This window comes from Oncorhynchus mykiss, chromosome 11 (genome assembly GCF_057628025.1).
Source record: "Oncorhynchus mykiss isolate SJ-2025 chromosome 11, ASM5762802v1, whole genome shotgun sequence".
In the NCBI taxonomy this organism is placed as follows: Eukaryota; Metazoa; Chordata; class Actinopteri; order Salmoniformes; family Salmonidae; genus Oncorhynchus; species Oncorhynchus mykiss.
The window spans coordinates 34231640-34249404 of NC_143032.1; the positions used below are offsets into that span (position 1 = coordinate 34231640).

At 42.4% G+C, this 17765-nt stretch overlaps 1 protein-coding gene across 1 annotated transcript in view; it reads left to right on the top strand.

Moving 5' to 3' along the window:
- The window catches only part of LOC110535601 (disks large-associated protein 1), a 239260-nt gene that overhangs the window by 149403 nt on the left and 72092 nt on the right, over positions 1-17765 (top strand). Inside the window, exon 5 of the mRNA XM_036935331.2 lies at positions 6396-6576. Within this exon, the coding sequence (XP_036791226.1) occupies positions 6396-6576 (181 nt within the window). The remainder of the gene's footprint in view (positions 1-6395; positions 6577-17765) is intronic.

The following is a 17765-nucleotide window of genomic DNA, read 5'->3' on the forward strand; positions in this document are numbered from 1 at the left end:
AGGACGACTGTGGCATGCTGACTCACTCTGACTGAAAGTAAATCAGACGATGGTGAAATCCCTGATTTTGGTAGAAACGTTTTCATTGAATCAAACATTGTAGAGTCTTCTGATGACAGGAGAAACGCCGATCAACAGTGTGATCACGGAAGACGTTGACAGAGTTTTTAAATCAGTGGAATGCCCAGTGTAAGCAGAGAGACGACTGCCAAATGCAGAGAGAGTCTAAAAGAGAACACAGAAGGCTGTGGTATAAAACAACGGCCTCCGGATTACTTCTTCAAACTAAGGGCAGCCATGGCATCCATGACAGAGAGGGAGAAGCGTTCATCCATGTATATGGGTCAAAGTTGATTTCATTGCAAGGTAAAGCATACTATTTGCTAGCTAGCTAACATTAGCTGGCTGGCTCACTAGCTAACGTTGTGCCTTACTCTAAAATATATCTTTTTTAATTTGGTTTTAGAAACTTACGCTAATTTATAAAAAAATATATATTTTTAAATGAAATATCACATTTACGTAAGTATTCAGACCCTTTACTCGGTACTTTGTTAAATTTAAAAGTAACTTCCTCACCATCTTAGATAAGCATGCTCCGTTAAAAAAATGCAGAACTAAGAACAGATATAGATAGCCCTTGGTTCACTCCAGACCTGACTGCCCTCGACCAGCACAAAAACATCCTGTGGAGGACTGCATTAGCATCGAATAGTCCTCGCGATATGCAACTGTTCAGGGAAGTCAGGAACCAATACAGGCAGTCAGTCAGGAAATCAAAGGCCAGCTTTTTCAAGCAGAAATTTGCATCCTGTAGCTCTAACTCCAAAAAGTTCTGGGACACTGTAAAGTCCATGGAGAACAAGAGCACCGCCTCCCAGCTGCCCACTGCACTGAGGCTAAGTAACACGGTCACCACCGATAAATCCGCAATAATCGAAAACTTCAACAAGCATTTCTCAACGGCTGGCCATGCCTTCCTCCTGGCTACTCCAACCTCGGCCAACAGCTACGCCCCCCCCCCCCCCCCCCCCCCCGCAGCTACTCGCCCAAGCCTCCCCAGCTTTTCCTTTACCCAAATCCAGATAGCAGATGTTCTGAAAGAGCTGCAAAACCTGGACCCGTACAAATTAGCTGGTCTTGACAATCTGGACCCTCTATTTCTGAAGATATCCGCCGCCATTGTCGCAACCCCTATTACCAGCCTGTTCAACCTCTCTTTCATCCAGTTTGCTGAGTAATCACAGTGCCATCCGTTTTGTTACTAAAGCACCTTATACCACCCACCACTGCGACCTGTATGCTCTAGTTGGCTGGTCCTCACTACATATTCGTCGCCCTACCCACTTGCTCCAGGTCATCTACAAGTCCATGCTAGGTAAAGCTCCGCCTTATCTCAGTTCACTGGTCACGATGGCAACACCCACCCGTAGCACGCGCTCCAGCAGGTGTATCTCACTTATCATCCCTAAAACCAACACCTCATTTGGTGTTGGAGACTTTTATCTCCCTCACCAACTTTAAACATCTATTATCTGAGCAGCTAACCGATCGCTGCAGCTGTACATAGTCCATCGGTAAATAGCCCACCCAATTTACCTACCTCATCCCCATACTGTTTTTATTTATTTACTTTTCTGCTCTTTTGCACACCAGAATCTCTACCTGCACATGACCATCTGTTCATTTATCACTCCAGTGTTAATCTGCTAAATTGTAATTATTCGCCTACCTCCTCATGCCTTTTCCACACAATGTATATAGACTATTTTTCTTCTTTTTTCTACTGTGTTATTGACTTGTTTATTGTTTACTCCATGTGTAACTGTGTTGTTGTCTGTTCACACTGCTATGCTTTATCTTGGCCAGGTCGCAGTTGTGAATGAGAACTTGTTCTCAACTAGCCTACCTGGTTAAATAAAGGAGAAATAAAAAATAAAATCATACTTAAATGGAAGAAGTTTCGAATTACCAAGACTCTTCCTAGAGCTGGCCGCCCGGCCAAACTGAGCAAACATGGGAGAACAGCCTTGGTCAGGAAGGTGACCAAGAACCCGATGGTCACTCTGACAGAGCTCCAGAGTTTCTCTATGGCGATGGGAGAACCTTACAGAAGGACAACCATCTCTGCACCAATCTGGCCTTCATGGTAGAGTGGCCAGATGGAAGCTACGCCTCAGCCCGCTTGGAGTTTGCCAAAAGACACCCAAAGACTCTCAGACCATGAGAAACAAGATTATCTGGTCTGATGAAACCAAGATTGAACTCTTTGGCCTGAATGCCAAGCTTCACGTCTGGAGGAAACCTGGCACCATCCCTATGGTGAAGAATGGTGGTGGCAGCATCATGCTGTGGGGATTTTTTTCAGCAGCGGGGACTGGTTGACTAGTCAGGATCAAAGGAAAGATAAATGAAGCAAAGTACAGAGCGATCCTTGATGAAACGCAGGAGTGGCTTTGGGACAAGTCTCTGAATGTCCCTGAGTGGCCCAGCGAGAGCCAGGAATTGAACCCTATCGAACATCTCTGGAGAGACCTGAAAATAGCTGTGCAGCGACGCTTCCCATCCAACCTGACAGAGCTTGAGAGGATCTGCAGAGAAGAATGGGAGAAACTCCCCAAATACAGGTGTGCCAACCTTGTAGCGTCATACCCAAGAAGAATTGAGGCTGTAATTGCTGCCAAAGGTGCTTTAAGAACCAGTGTATCTTTCTAACTATATGTAGAACATGTATCTTTAGTCAAGGTTTATGATGAGTATTTCTGTTATCTGGCGTAGCTTTCTATAATTCCTCCGGATATTTTGGAGGAATTTCTGAACATGGCGTCAATGTAAACCGAGATTTGTGGATATAAATATGCATATTATCGAACAAAACATAAATGTATTGTGTAACATGATGTCATATGAGTGTCATCTGATGAAGATTTTCAAGAGGTTAGTGATTGATTTTATTTCTAATCCTGCTTTTGTGATTTTATCTTTGGCTGGAAAAAATGGCTGCGTTTTTTCTTTGGTTTGGTGGTGGTCTAACATAAATATATGTTGTGTTTTCGCTGTAAAACATTTTAAAAATCTGACATGATGGGTAGATGAACTAGGTGTTTATCTTTCATTTGAGGTATTGGACTTGTTAATGTGTGAAAGTTAAATATTTCTAAATAATATTTTTGAATTCCCTGCGCCACCTTTTCAGCTGAACGGGGGGGGGGGTGGAGTTCCCTGAGGGGAACGCCTTGCCCCAACAGGTTTTAATGCAACCGCTGTGTCAGATTTTTTTTTAAACGTTACGGAAAAATCCTAACATTGCAATAATCTGAGACGGCGCTCAGACGTAACAATATTTCTCCACCATGTTGGAGTCAACAGAAATACGAAATTACAACATAAATATTCCCTTACCTTTGATGATCTTTCATCAGAATGTAGTGCAAGGAGTCCTAGTTCCACAATAAATAGCTTTGTTCCATAATGTCCAATACTAGTGTCCAAGTAGCAGCGTTTGCTATCACTTTCAGCTCACGTGCCCAAAAACTGACTACTGGTCCAAGATAACTCGCATGAAAACTTCCAAAATATATATTCCAGGTCAAATAAAGTACTAAGTACAGAATCAATCTTCAGGATGTTGTAATCATATATATCCAATAACGTTCCAACCGGATCATTCGTTTTCATCTGGGGCTGATTGGAACAGCTGTAGCACCCACAGAGAAATGCGCCACAGCAAAATGGCATTCTGTTGCGACACCGACTATTTTCCCTCCCATTAGGTCAAAGTTCACAGCAAATGCTCCATTACACTTTCTACTGAATGAGGACATCTAGTGGAAGGCGTAGGAAGTGCTTCCAGATGCATATCTTGTTGGGAAAGGAGGGGGCGATGACGTCAAAGTTGCCCCAACTTTCAGAATTTCAAAACTTGTTTGGAAGATTGCCTGCCCTATGAGTTCTGTTATACTCACAGACATAATTCAGTTCATAAGTTCATAAACAGTTTTAGAAACTTCAGAGTGTTTTCTATCCAATAGTAATAATAATATGCATATATTAGCAATCTAGGACAGAGTTTGATGCAGTTCACTATGGGCACGCAATTCATCCAAAGTGAAAATACTGCCCCCTATCCCCAACAAGTTTAAAGAATGACCAGGCATCCTCAACTGACGGGATGAGGTCAATATCCTTCCACGATACCCGGGCCAGGTCGATTAGAAAGGCCTGCTCGCAGAAGTGTTTTAGGGAGCGTTTGACAGTGATGAGGGGCGGTCGTTTGACTGCGGACCCGCAACGGATGATGGAGGCCATTGTGTTCTTGGGGACATTCAATGCTGCAGAAATGTTTTGGTACCCTTCCCCAGATCTGTTTCTCGACACAACCCTGCCTCGGAGCTCTACGGACAATTCCTTCAACCTCAATGCTTGATTTTTGTACTGACATGCACTGTCAACTGTGGGACCTTATATAGACAGGTGTGTCTTTCCAAATCATGTCCAATCAATTGAATTTACCACAGGTGGACTCCAATCAAGTTGTAGAAATAATCTCAAGGCTGATCAATGAAAACAGGATGCACCTGAGCTCAATTTCGAGTCTCATATCAAAGGGTCTGAAAACTTATGTAAATAAGGTATTTCTTCTTTTTTTATATTTACATTTGCAAAGATAAAAAAAAAAAAACTGTTTTCACTTCGTCATTTTGGGGTTTTGTGTGTAGCGGGATGAGGAAAAACATTATTTGAATACACTTTAGAATAAGCCTGTAATGTAACAAAATGTTGAAAAACTCAAAGATTCTGAATACTTTCCAAATGCACTGTATATACAGTACATCTGCCATATGGCATGACTCTTGTGATGCAGTTAACAGTGTCCCCATTGAAAGTTGCGCCCCTGATCTTCGCCATCGATGGATAGGGTTCACTTTTAATTTTATTTGCTGACACCCTTACGGTCAAATTTTGGCACCAGTAGGGTAGCTATCTAGCTATATAAACCACACTCCTCTGCAAACACCCCTTCTCCGATGTTGTTTACAAGGCGGTACTTCTTTAAATTAAGTAAACATGTTACCATTTGTGTATTATAATGAGAGTTAAGGGGATGTCACCTTGTCCCCTTAATAATGAATTCAAGTGTTTGACCTGGGGAGAGGAAAAGTACATTTATGATCAAATTTTGTCAATGTACAAGCAAAAGTCATTTTTCAGAGTTCCTTCAAATATCATCCAACTTCATGAAAAACATGGTTTTGACTGTTAATGACATTTAAAGAACTTGTTTTTATTTGTAACATATTCACTTAGGATCTCACTTGGTTGTGCCAAGATAAAGGAAGTGGATGAATGCGACAACCATGTCTCTGTCACTAACAAATACAGTCATGGGTGCTAACTACACAATTTACTTGAAAGGTAAGGTACTCTGGGAAATATTCAAATAAGGTTTTACACTAAGCAATGTGTTAATTTAACACTGGTTCCAGTGTGTATATGGAATTTGCTGCACACACACACACCAACACAGGTGTGAAAGTGCTGAGTGATTTCCCTCCTGCTTGGTGACTGCAGGTTAGGGCTAATGAGCTCACCCTTCAGATTCCTCAGAGGGAGAGCTGTGTGTGTGTGTGTGTGTGTTTGAACCTCTATTCCACCTACTTCGCACACACTGCATTTCATCTCCCCACTACTTAAATGCATCAGAGCTTGCCCAAGTCCTTTTTTCTCCACTCTGTCAAGCGAATCAAAAGATATTCCAAAGACACTCAAAGCTTATGTGAGTATTAAACAATGTGCTCGTTGATTAGATATGGGATGGTCCTGAAGCGATTGAATATTCAGAAAGAGTGCTCTACTTCTCTCTACTCTTTCTACACACACACACACACACACACACACACACTCTTTCTATACACACACACACACACACACCAGAGGAGGCTGGAGGAAGGGGTATAGGAGGATGTGCTCATCATAATGACTAGAATGGAATCAAACACATGGAAACAATATGTCTGACTCCCTTCCATTTATTCCATTCCAGCCATTACACTAAGTCCATCTACATCTCATCCCACCAGCCTCCCCTGACACACACACACACACACACACACACACACACACACACACACACACACACACACACGCGCACACACACACACACACACACACACAGCCACCCCTGTTGTCTCTCTCCTCGTTCTTTCTCTCATGCATACATAAATATACACACTTTCCATAAACATACACTCTTTCCTGGGGGATGAGTTGTGAAGGCTCTCTCTCTCTCTCTATCACTCTCTGTCTGTCTGTCTGTCTGCCTTCAGTTGTTCTTCCTTTGGCTCTCTATCATGAGCGTATTTTCTGCCCCAACTTCTCTCCCTCTTTCTCTGCAGGATCTCCACCGAGTCGCACTCTCCCAAGCTGCAGATCCGGAGCCACAGCTACCTGCGTGCGGTGAGTGAGGTTTCCATCAATAGAAGCCTGGACAGCTTGGACCCGGCAGGGCTGCTGGCCTCGCCCAAATTCCGCTCACGAAACGAGAGCTACATGAGAGCCATGCGCACCATTAGCCAGGTTGGTGGCCCTGGGGGTGCATACCTCCCCCTGCTCCGTCCCCTAACCAGCTCCTGTCCTTTCTTACACCCAAAGGCCATGCAAGGGGGAGGAAAAACCAACCCCAAATCATCCATCGAAAAAGCTAACAACTACAAACCAACCTCATACCAACACCAAATCAAACCCTATCCAACCCCTAATCAACAATCAGACAACCGTCCAGCAACCATCCCATCTGAGCGGCTATTTAAACCAAACCATCTCCAAACATTTAGGTGTTGTTTCCTTTTTATTTCACCTTTATTTAACCAGGTAGGCAAGTTGAGAACAAGTTCTCATTTACAATTGCGACCTGGCCAAGATAAAGCAAAGCAGTTCGACACATACAACGACACAGAGTTACACATGAAGTAAAACAAACATACAGTCAATAATACAGTATAAACAAGTCTATACACAATGTGAGCAAATGAGGTGAGATAAGGGAGGTAAAGGCAAAAAAAATGGCAAAGTAAATACAATATAGCAAGTAAAACACTGGAATGGTAGATTTGCAGTGGAAGAATGTGCAAAGTAGAAATCAAAATAATGGGGTGCAAAGGAGCAAAATAAATAAATGAATAAAATAAATACAGTAGGGAAAGAGGTAGTTGTTTGGGCTAAATTATAGGTGGGCTATGTACAGGTGCAGGAATCTGTGAGCTGCTCTGACAGTTGGCGCTTAAAGCTAGTGAGGGAGATAAGTGTTTCCAGTTTCAGAGATTTTTGTAGTTCGTTCCAGTCATTGGCAGCAGAGAACTGGAGGGAGAGGAGGCCAAAGAAATAATTGGTTTTGGGGGTGACCAGAGAGATATACCTGCTGGAGCGCGTGCTACAGGTGGGTGATGCTATGGTGACCAGCGAGCTGAGATAAGGGAGGACTTTACCTAGCAGAGTCTTGTAGATGACCTGGAGCCAGTGGGTTAGGCGACGAGTATGAAGCGAGGGCCAGCCAACGAGAGCGTACAGGTCGCAATGGTGGGTAGTTTATGGGGCTTTGGTGACAAAACGGATTGCATTGTGATAGACTGCATCCAATTTGTTGAGTAGGGTATTGGAGGCTATTTTGTAAATAACATCGCCGAAGTCGAGGATTGGTAGGATGGTCAGTTTTACAAGGGTATGTTTGGCAGCATGAGTGAGGGATGCTTTGTTGCGAAATAGAAAGCCAATTCTAGATTTAACTTTGGATTGGAGATGTTTGATGTGGGTCTGGAAGGAGAGTTTACAGTCTAACCAGACACCTAGGTATTTGTAGTTGTCCACGTATTCTAAGTCAGAGCCGTCCAGAGTAGTGATGTTGGACAGGCGGGCATGTGCAGGCAACGATCGGTTGAAGAGCATGCATTTAGTTTTACTTGTATTTAAGAGCAATTGGAGGCCACGGAAGGAGAGTTGTATGGCATTGAAGCTTGCCTGGAGGGTTGTTAACACAGTGTCCAAAGAAGGGCCAGGAGTATACAGAATGGTGTTTCCTTCAGGTCTAATGATCAGAGTCAAATTCACAGTGCTAATTAGACTACAAGAAATACAGCCCTCCTTTTCCTTGATCCCTCCATCATCCTATCCGTCTGTTAATTCCTCCTCTGTAGACTCCAATGACGTATAGAGAAAATACTCAAATTAGGTCTTTCTCATTAGAGCTGAAACAATGTTTTCATTTTCAACAGCCAGGAAACACACATGGACTACACTGCAGGAATGTACATGTATTTAGTACTGAAGTCCGGTAAAGGGAGGACAACTCATTGTAATGTCTGGAATGGAATCGATGGAATAGTACCAAACATATTGAAACCATGTGTTTGATGTGTTTAATACAGTTCCATTCACTTAGCCTCCACACCAGCTACCACCTGTCCTTAACAGATCAGCTAATTTCCAATGCTCTGCATCATGTAATACAGCACACATACAGTGCCTTGCGAAAGTATTCGGCCCCCTTGAACTTTGCGACCTTTTGCCACATTTCAGGCTTCAAACATAAAGATATAAAACAGTATTTTTTTGTGAAGAATCAACAACAAGTGGGACACAATCATGAAGTGGAACGACATTTATTGGATATTTAAAACTTTTTTAACAAATCAAAAACTGAAAAATAGGGCGTGCAAAATTATTCAACCCCCTTAAGTTAATACTTTGTAGCGCCACCTTTTGCTGCAATTACAGCAGTAAGTCGCTTGGGGTATGTCTCTATCAGTTTTGCACATCGAGAGACTGAAATTTTTTCCCATTCCTCCTTGCAAAACAGCTCGAGCTCAGTGAGGTTGGATGGAGAGCATTTTGAACAGCAGTTTTCAGTTCTTTCCACAGATTCTCGATTGGATTCGGGTCTGGACTTTGACTTGGCCATTCTAACACCTGGATATGTTTATTTTTGAACCATTCCATTGTAGATTTTGCTTTATGTTTTGGATCATTGTCTTGTTGGAAGACAAATCTCCGTCCCAGTCTCAGGTCTTTTGCAGACTCATTCTTCCAGAATGGTCCTGTATTTGGCTCCATCCATCTTCCCATCAATTTGAACCATCTTCCCTGTCCCTGCTGAAGAAAAGCAGGCCCAAACCATGATGCTGCCACCACCATGTTTGACAGTGGGGATGGTGTGTTCAGGGTGATGAGCTGTGTTGCTTTTACGCCAAACATAACGTTTTGCATTGTTGCCAAAAAGTTCAATTTTGGTTTCATCTGACCAGAGCACCTTCTTCCACATGTTTGGTGTGTCTCCCAGGTGGCTTGTGGCAAACTTCAAAAGACACTTTTTATGGATATCTTTAAGAAATTGCTTTCTTCTTGCCACTCTTCCATAAAGGCCAGATTTGTGCAATATACGACTGATTGTTGTCCTATGGACAGAGTCTCACACCTCAGCTGTAGATCTCTGCAGTTCGTCCAGAGTGATCATGGGCCTCTTGGCTGCATCTCTGATCAGTCTTCTCCTTGTATGAGCTGAAAGTTTAGAGGGACGGCCAGGTCTTGGTAGATTTGCAGTGGTCTGATACTCCTTCCATTTCAATATTATCGCTTGCACAGTGCTCCTTGGGATGTTTAAAGCTTGGGAAATCTTTTTGTATCCAAATCCTGCTTTAAACTTCTTCACAACAGTATCTCGGACCTGCCTGGTGTGTTCCTTGTTCTTCATGATGCTCTCTGCGCTTTTAACGGACCTCTGAGACTATCACAGTGCAGGTGCATTTATACGGAGACTTGATTACACACAGGTGGATTGTATTTATCATCATTAGTCATTTAGGTCAACATTGGATCATTCAGAGATCCTCACTGAACTTCTGGAGAGAGTTTGCTGCACTGAAAGTAAAGGGGCTGAATAATTTTGCACGCCCAATTTTTCAGTTTCTGATTTGTTAAAAAAGTTTGAAATATCCAATAAATGTCGTTCCACTTCATGATTGTGTCCCACTTGTTGTTGATTCTTCACCAAAAAATACAGTTTTATATCTTTATGTTTGAAGCCTGAAATGTGGCAAAAGGTCGCAAAGTTCAAGGGGGCCGAATACTTTCGCAAGGCACTGTAGCCTTCTGCTAGCATACTTTACAATACAACAGCACAACAGATGCTTAATTCTCACAGCACACCTTAGAAAACGAGCGTGATGTATGTCTTACGCCACCAGTAATTTTTCACAGCCATTGTTTAAAAGCATTTACTGCCATGTACACTGGCACACTTCAGAGGTCGATACAAGCGGGTGAGAGAGAGATGGGAGAATTAGAAGAACACCTAATATCACACAGGACATCACATAAAACAGGTAAATTACACCAGATATGACAGACTGACCCTAGCCCCCGCCCCCCCTATTGCACCATGGATACTGGAGACTGAGGCGGGGGGGGGGGGGGGGGGGGGGGGGGGGGGGTCGGGGGATCTATAGAAAGGGGGGGTCTGAGGCAGGGGGGGGGGGGACTGAGGATCTGTGGCCCCGTCCAATCTATACATTTATATATCTACCACACAATCTGTCTTCTTATCACATTGCATACTGTATCTACCACACATGTTCTGCAGCCCTCTCTCTCCAATCACCTGCCCCCAATCCAACATGTTGTCTCAAGCACACAGTCTCAATGTCTTACTCCCTCCTCTCCTTCAAATCCTGCCCAACCCACAGTCACAATTCTCCTAGCTAACCATCATCTACCATACTAGAGGAGTCGAATGAACGGCATGCTGTGCAGTCACTATGGGACCTCTTTCTAGAGTGCCTGATTAAATTGTGCATAAGACTATTTATGTCATCTCTTAATATATATACAGTACCAGTCAAAAGTTTGGACACACCTCCTCTTTGAAGGGTTTGTCTTTATTTGTACTATTTTCTACATTGTAGAATAATAGTGAAAACATCAAAACTATGAAATAACACATTTAAACAAATAAAAAATATATTTATATATATGAGATTCTTAAAGTAGCCACCCTTTGCCTTGATGACAGCTTTGCACACTTTTTGCATTCTCTCAACCAGCTTCACCAGGAATGCTTTTCCAACAGTTTTGAAGGAGTTCCCACATATGCATATCCAGGCTGTATCTCAACTGGGCGTGATTGGGAGTCCCATGGGGCGGGGCGCAATTGGCCTAGCTTCGTCCGGGTTTGGCCGGTGTAAGCCGTCATTGCAAATAATAATTTGTTCTTAACTGACTTGCCTAGTTAAATAAAAATAAAACATTAAAAAAATATATGCTGAGCACTTGTTGGCAGCTTTTCCTTCACTCTGCAGTCCAACTCATTCCAAACCATCTCAACTGGGTTGAGGTCAGGTGATTGTGGAGGCCAGGTCAATTGATGCAGCACTCCATCACTCTAATTCTTGGTCAAATATCCCTTACACTGTCTGGAGGTGTGTTTTGGGTTGTTGTCCTGTTGAAAAACAAATGATAGTCCCACTAAGCGCAAACCAGATGGGATGTGGTATCGCTGCAGAATGCTGTGGTAGCCATGCTAGTTCTAAATAAATCACTGACAGTGTCACCAGCAAAGCACCCCCACACCATCACACCTCCTTCTCCTCCATGCATCACGGTGGGAACCACACATGCGGAGATCATCCGCTCACCTTCTCTGCGTCTCACAAAGACATTGCGGTTGGAACCAAAAATCTCAAATTTGGACTCATCAACACCAAAGGACAGATTTCCACTGGTCTAATGTCCATTGCTCGTGTTTCTTGGCCCAAGCAAGTCTCTTCTTCTTATTGGTGTCCTTTAGTAGTGGTCTCTTTGCAGCAAATCAACAATGAAGGTCTGATTGACGCTGAACAGTTGATATTGAGATGTATCTGTTACTTGAACTCCATGAAGCATTTATTTGGGCTGCAATCTGAGGTGCAGTAAACTCTAATGAACTTATCCTCTAAAGCAGAGGTAACTCTGGGTCTTATTTTCCTGTGGCAGTCCTAATGAGAGCCAGTTTCATCATAGCACTTGATGGGTTTTGCGGATTGACTGACCTTCATGTCTTTAAGTAATGATGGACTGTCATTTCTCTTTGCTTATTTGAGCTTTCTTGCCATAATTTGGACTTGGTCTTTTACCAAATAGGGCTGTCTTCGATATACTAATCCCTACCTTGTCACAACACAACTGATCGGCTTAAATGCATTAGGAAGAAAATAAATCCCACAAATGAACTTTTAACAAGGCACACCGGTTAATTGAAATGCATTCCATGTGACTACTTCATGAAGCTGGTTGAGAGAATGCCAAAAGTGTGCAAAGCTGTCATCAAGGCAAAGGGTGGCTACTTTGAAGAATCTCATAAAAAAAATGTTTAACACTTTTTTGGTTACTTCATGATTCCATATGTATTATTTAATAGTTTTGATGTCTTCACCATTATTCTACAATGTTTTTGATTGTCTTATTGCCTATTGGTCTACATATTTCATTATAGTGATTGTGTTCCCCATACTCTATATAATCTATATGTTTCTAGATATGTGTTTGTGATGTCTTCACTATTATTCTACAATGTAGAAAATAGTCAAAATAAAGAAAAACCCTTGAATAAGTAGGTGTGTCCAAACTTTTGACTGGTAATGTATAAATATATACCCTATATATATAAAACTATTTCGACACCACTTCATATAAGTGGATTTGGCTATTTCAGCCATGCCCGTTGCAAACAGGTGTAGAAAATCGAGCACACAGCCATGCAATCGCCATAGACACACATTGGCAGTAGAATGGCCTTACTTAAGAGCTCTGTGACTTTCAACGTGGCATCGTCAAGTTCATGCCCTGCTAGAGCTGCCCCGATCAACTGTAAATGCTGCTATTGTGAAGTGGAAACTCTAGGAGCGACAACAGCTCAGCCACAAGTGATAGGCTACACACGCTCACAGAACTGGATCACTGAGTGCTGAAGCGCGTTACGCGTAAACATCGTCTGTCCTTGGCTGCAACACTCAATACCGAGTTCCAAACGGCCTCTGAAGCAACGTCAGAACCATAATCTTCGTTAGCACCATAACCTTCGTTAGCCGCACACATGCCTAAGATCACCAGGCGCAATGCCAAGCGTCGGCTGGAGTGTTGTTGGAGCAGTTGAACTCTGGAACAGTGGAAACACGTTCTCTGGAGTGCTGAATCACGCTTCAGCATCTGGCAGTCAGATGAACAAATCTGGATTTGGCAGATATCAGATATCAGGAGAATGCTACCTGCCCAAATGCATAGTGCCAACTGTAATGTTTGGAAGTTTAAAAAGACAGGCAGAGTGGGCAGGGAACTTCTATTCATGAGCTCACCTTGACTGACAGCTCTTGGAAAGGCCTATGTCAAGCAACTTGGAGGCAGTGAACAGTGTTGCAGTAATATCATCTCAAGTCAATTTGGTGATACACAAAGCAACATTGAAATTGCATCAATCATGTCATTTTTGTGATACAGTACTTCTTATTTTCCTTTGATATTATGGCAGTCCGCAAACAAACGTTAAAGAAGCATGCCGCCACCTACTGTATTGGCTGTGCATCAGCCTACAGTTCTGTAGTATAAAAAACCTCACCACTATTACACCACTTTGGCCCTATCTGATTCTATACCAGGCCAGCAGCCTGGGAGGACGGGACACTATCGTTCAAAACACCCAAGTACTTCTCTGCAGCTACCGCCACAACATCTATCCTTTGCGATTTATGTTCCATTCCTGTGGTTCAGGTGACAACCATGGCCATGAACGCCAAAAAAATGAACTTTAATGAAGCACGTGTCATTCCTATCACTCTCTATTGGCCTTGACCTACTCACCATGGACCAGTATGTGAGCGGAGCATGCCCAATTTGTTTGTTGCCCTGTTTCCAAATGTCCACATGGCTGGGAGAACCTACTCAAGTAAGTAAATACATTTAGAAAATGTAAAAAAAAACAATATGTATTATTTACTAGCTAGCTACAGTGCAGGCTAACTCAAATGAGTTGCTAACATAGCTAGCTAGCTGTCTAGCCAACTTGACATACTGTATAGATAGCTAGCTAAGTGAATTATATTTTACCTCTCAGTCCTGGTCCTGGGGACTCAAAAGGGTGCACATTTTTGGTTTTGCCTTAGCACTACACAGCTGGTTCAAATGATCAAGTCATCATCAAGCTTCAAGTGGTATTTATGGATTCATTTGTGACGCTATCCTTAATTAGATCCTGCTCTTGTCACATGCTTCACTTGCACACATATCTATCTACCCAAAGTTAGCATGATTTGTTATAAGGGATATTATGCTTTAGTAATCCATAATGAACTGGTGATGATAAAGTCGAATAATGACATTATCTTCTATATTCCTACAGATACCTTGTAACTGGAGATTCCTTCAAAACGATTGCCTACAGTTACCGTGTAGGGCACTGCAAGGTTGGGTGACCAGGGCCACCTGGAACTAACTCCTGGGAGAATTCTGGCGTGTGAAGGCTACCTGTGTCCTTCATAACTTCATGAGGATGGACACACAGTCCAGGAAGGAATCTGCAGCTCGCCACCATGTGCCAGAGGAGAGATCTGCTGCTCTGCAGGATGATTCAAAGATGGGGGCCAACAATGTAGCACTGGAGGCAATCCACGTGCGGGAGATTTTCCCCTCCTACTTCTTCAAAAAGGGTTCTGTTCCCTTGGCAACACCATAGACTACATAATACACAACAAAATGCTATTATAAGATCCATCCATTGTAATAAGTTGTTGTAATAAGAGTATTCTTCTATTTACTAAGCTATGTCTACTGCAGTTATAACATTCCCAGTTTCTCTCCTTTTGATTTCTTCTTCTCGGGTGAGGGTGCTGTTCAGGTAAGGTTGATGTCTGTTAAAAAATAAAACCTTCTCTTTTAAGTCACTCATATTGAACAAATTCAGAACAATTACACGGAACCCAAACCGGCTGCGTGCGTGCGCCATCGTACATACATCTATTTTGACCCCCCCCCCCCACATCAAACGCGATCACAACACGCAGGTTAAAATATCAAAACAAATTCTGAACCAATGACATTAATTTCATTAAACATGTATGGCAATTTAGCTAGTTAGCTTGCACTTGCTAGCTAACGTTAATTTGTCCTGGGATATAAACATTGAGTTGTTATTTTACCTGAAATGCACAAGGACCTCTACTCCGACAATTAATCCACACATTAAACGACCAACCGAATCATTTCTAGTCATCTCTCCTCCTTCCAGGCTTTTTCATCGTTTAACTTATATGGTGATCGCATCTAAACTTTCATTGTATTACCATTACCACTTTCAGTCACCCATGTGGGTATAACCAATGAGGAGATGGCACGTGGGTATCTGCTTCTATAAACCAATGAGGAGATGGGAAAGGCATTCCTTTCTGCTCGATCTGCGTCAGAAATAGGAATGAGTTCTATTTTAGCCCTTGGCGTCGCAGTCGTTCCATGGCGCACGCGAGCAGTGTGGGTGCAATAATTGAATAACATGAATTTCTACATTTATTTTGCGACTCTCGCGCACGTGACGTGTCCGGTCTGGTCAGCATATTAGACCCATTGGATTGTGTTGTGCAGTAAGCAGGCTCAGGTGTTTTACTGTGGCTCCTTCCACCGTCAATAAAATAGGCAAGAGGACCAACCATTGAGAATAGTAAGACACTCCATTATTTATATAATTACGCTACAGTTGAAGTCAGAAGTTTACATACACCATAGCCAAATATACAGTGCCTTGCGAAAGTATTCGGCCCCCTTGAACTTTGCGACCTTTTGCCACATTTCAGGCTTCAAACATAAAGATATAAAACTGTATTTTTTTGTGAAGAATCAACAACAAGTGGGACACAATCATGAAGTGGAACGACATTTATTGGATATTTCAAACTTTTTTAACAAATCAAAAACTGAAAAATTGGCCGTGCAAAATTATTCAGCCCCCTTAAGTTAATACTTTGTAGCGCCACCTTTTGCTGCGATTACAGCTGTAAGTCGCTTGGGGTATGTCTCTATCAGTTTTGCACATCGAGAGACTGACATTTTTTCCCATTCCTCCTTGCAAAACAGCTCGAGCTCAGTGAGGTTGGATGGAGAGCATTTGTGAACAGCAGTTTTCAGTTCTTTCCACAGATTCTCGATTGGATTCAGGTCTGGACTTGGACTTGGCCATTCTAACACCTGGATATGTTTATTTTTGAACCATTCCATTGTAGATTTTGCTTTATGTTTTGGATCATTGTCTTGTTGGAAGACAAATCTCCGTCCCAGTCTCAGGTCTTTTGGAGACTCCATCAGGTTTTCTTCCAGAATGGTCCTGTATTTGGCTCCATCCATCTTCCCATCAATTTTAACCATCTTCCCTGTCCCTGCTGAAGAAAAGCAGGCCCAAACCATGATGCTGCCACCACCATGTTTGACAGTGGGGATGGTGTGTTCAGCTGTGTTGCTTTTACGCCAAACATAACGTTTTGCATTGTTGCCAAAAAGTTCCATTTTGGTTTCATCTGACCAGAGCACCTTCTTCCACATGTTTGGTGTGTCTCCCAGGTGGCTTGTGGCAAACTTTAAACGACACTTTTTATGGATATCTTTAAGAAATGGCTTTCTTCTTGCCACTCTTCCATAAAGGCCAGATTTGTGCAATATACGACTGATTGTTGTCCTATGGACAGAGTCTCCCACCTCAGCTGTAGATCTCTGCAGTTCATCCAGAGTGATCATGGGCCTCTTGGCTGCATCTCTGTCTGATCAGTCTTCTCCTTGTATGAGCTGAAAGTTTAGAGGGACGGCCAGGCCTTGGTAGATTTGCAGTGGTCTGATACTCCTTCCATTTCAATATTATCGCTTGCACAGTGCTCCTTGGGATGTTTTAAGCTTGGGAAATCTTTTTGTATCCAAATCCGGCGTTAAACTTCTTCACAACAGTATCTCGGACCTGCCTGGTGTGTTCCTTGTTCTTCATGATGCTCTCTGCGCTTTTAACGGACCTCTGAGACTATCACAGTGCAGGTGCATTTATACAGAGACTTGATTACACACAGGTGGATTGTATTTATCATCATTAGTCATTTAGGTCAACATTGGATCATTCAGAGATCCTTATTGAACTTCTGGAGAGAGTTTGCTGCACTGAAAGTAAAGGGGCTGAATAATTTTGCACGCCCAATTTGTCAGTTTTTGATTTGTTAAAAAAGTTTGAAATATCCAATAAATGTCGTTCCACTTTATGATTGTGTCCCACTTGTTGTTGATTCTTCACAACAAAATACAGTTTTATATCTTTATGTTTGAAGCCTGAAATGTGGCAAAAGGTCGCAAAGTTCAAGGGGGCCGAATACTTTCGCAAGGCACTGTATTTAAACTCAGTTTTTCACAATTCCTGACATTCCTAATCCAATTAAAAATTCACTGTTTTAGGTCAGTTAGGATCATCACTTTATGTAAAGAATGTGAAATGTCAGAATAATAGCAGAAAGAATGATTTATTCAGCTTTTATTTATTTCGTCACATTCCCAGAATGGGTCAGAAGTTTACATACACTCAATTTGTATTTGTAGCATTGCCATTAAATTGTTTAACTTTCGTCAAACGTTTTGGGTATCCTTCCACAAGCTTCCCATAATAAGTTAGGTGAATTTTGGCCCATTCCTCCTGACAGAGCTGGTGTAACTGAGTCAGGTTTGTAAGGCCT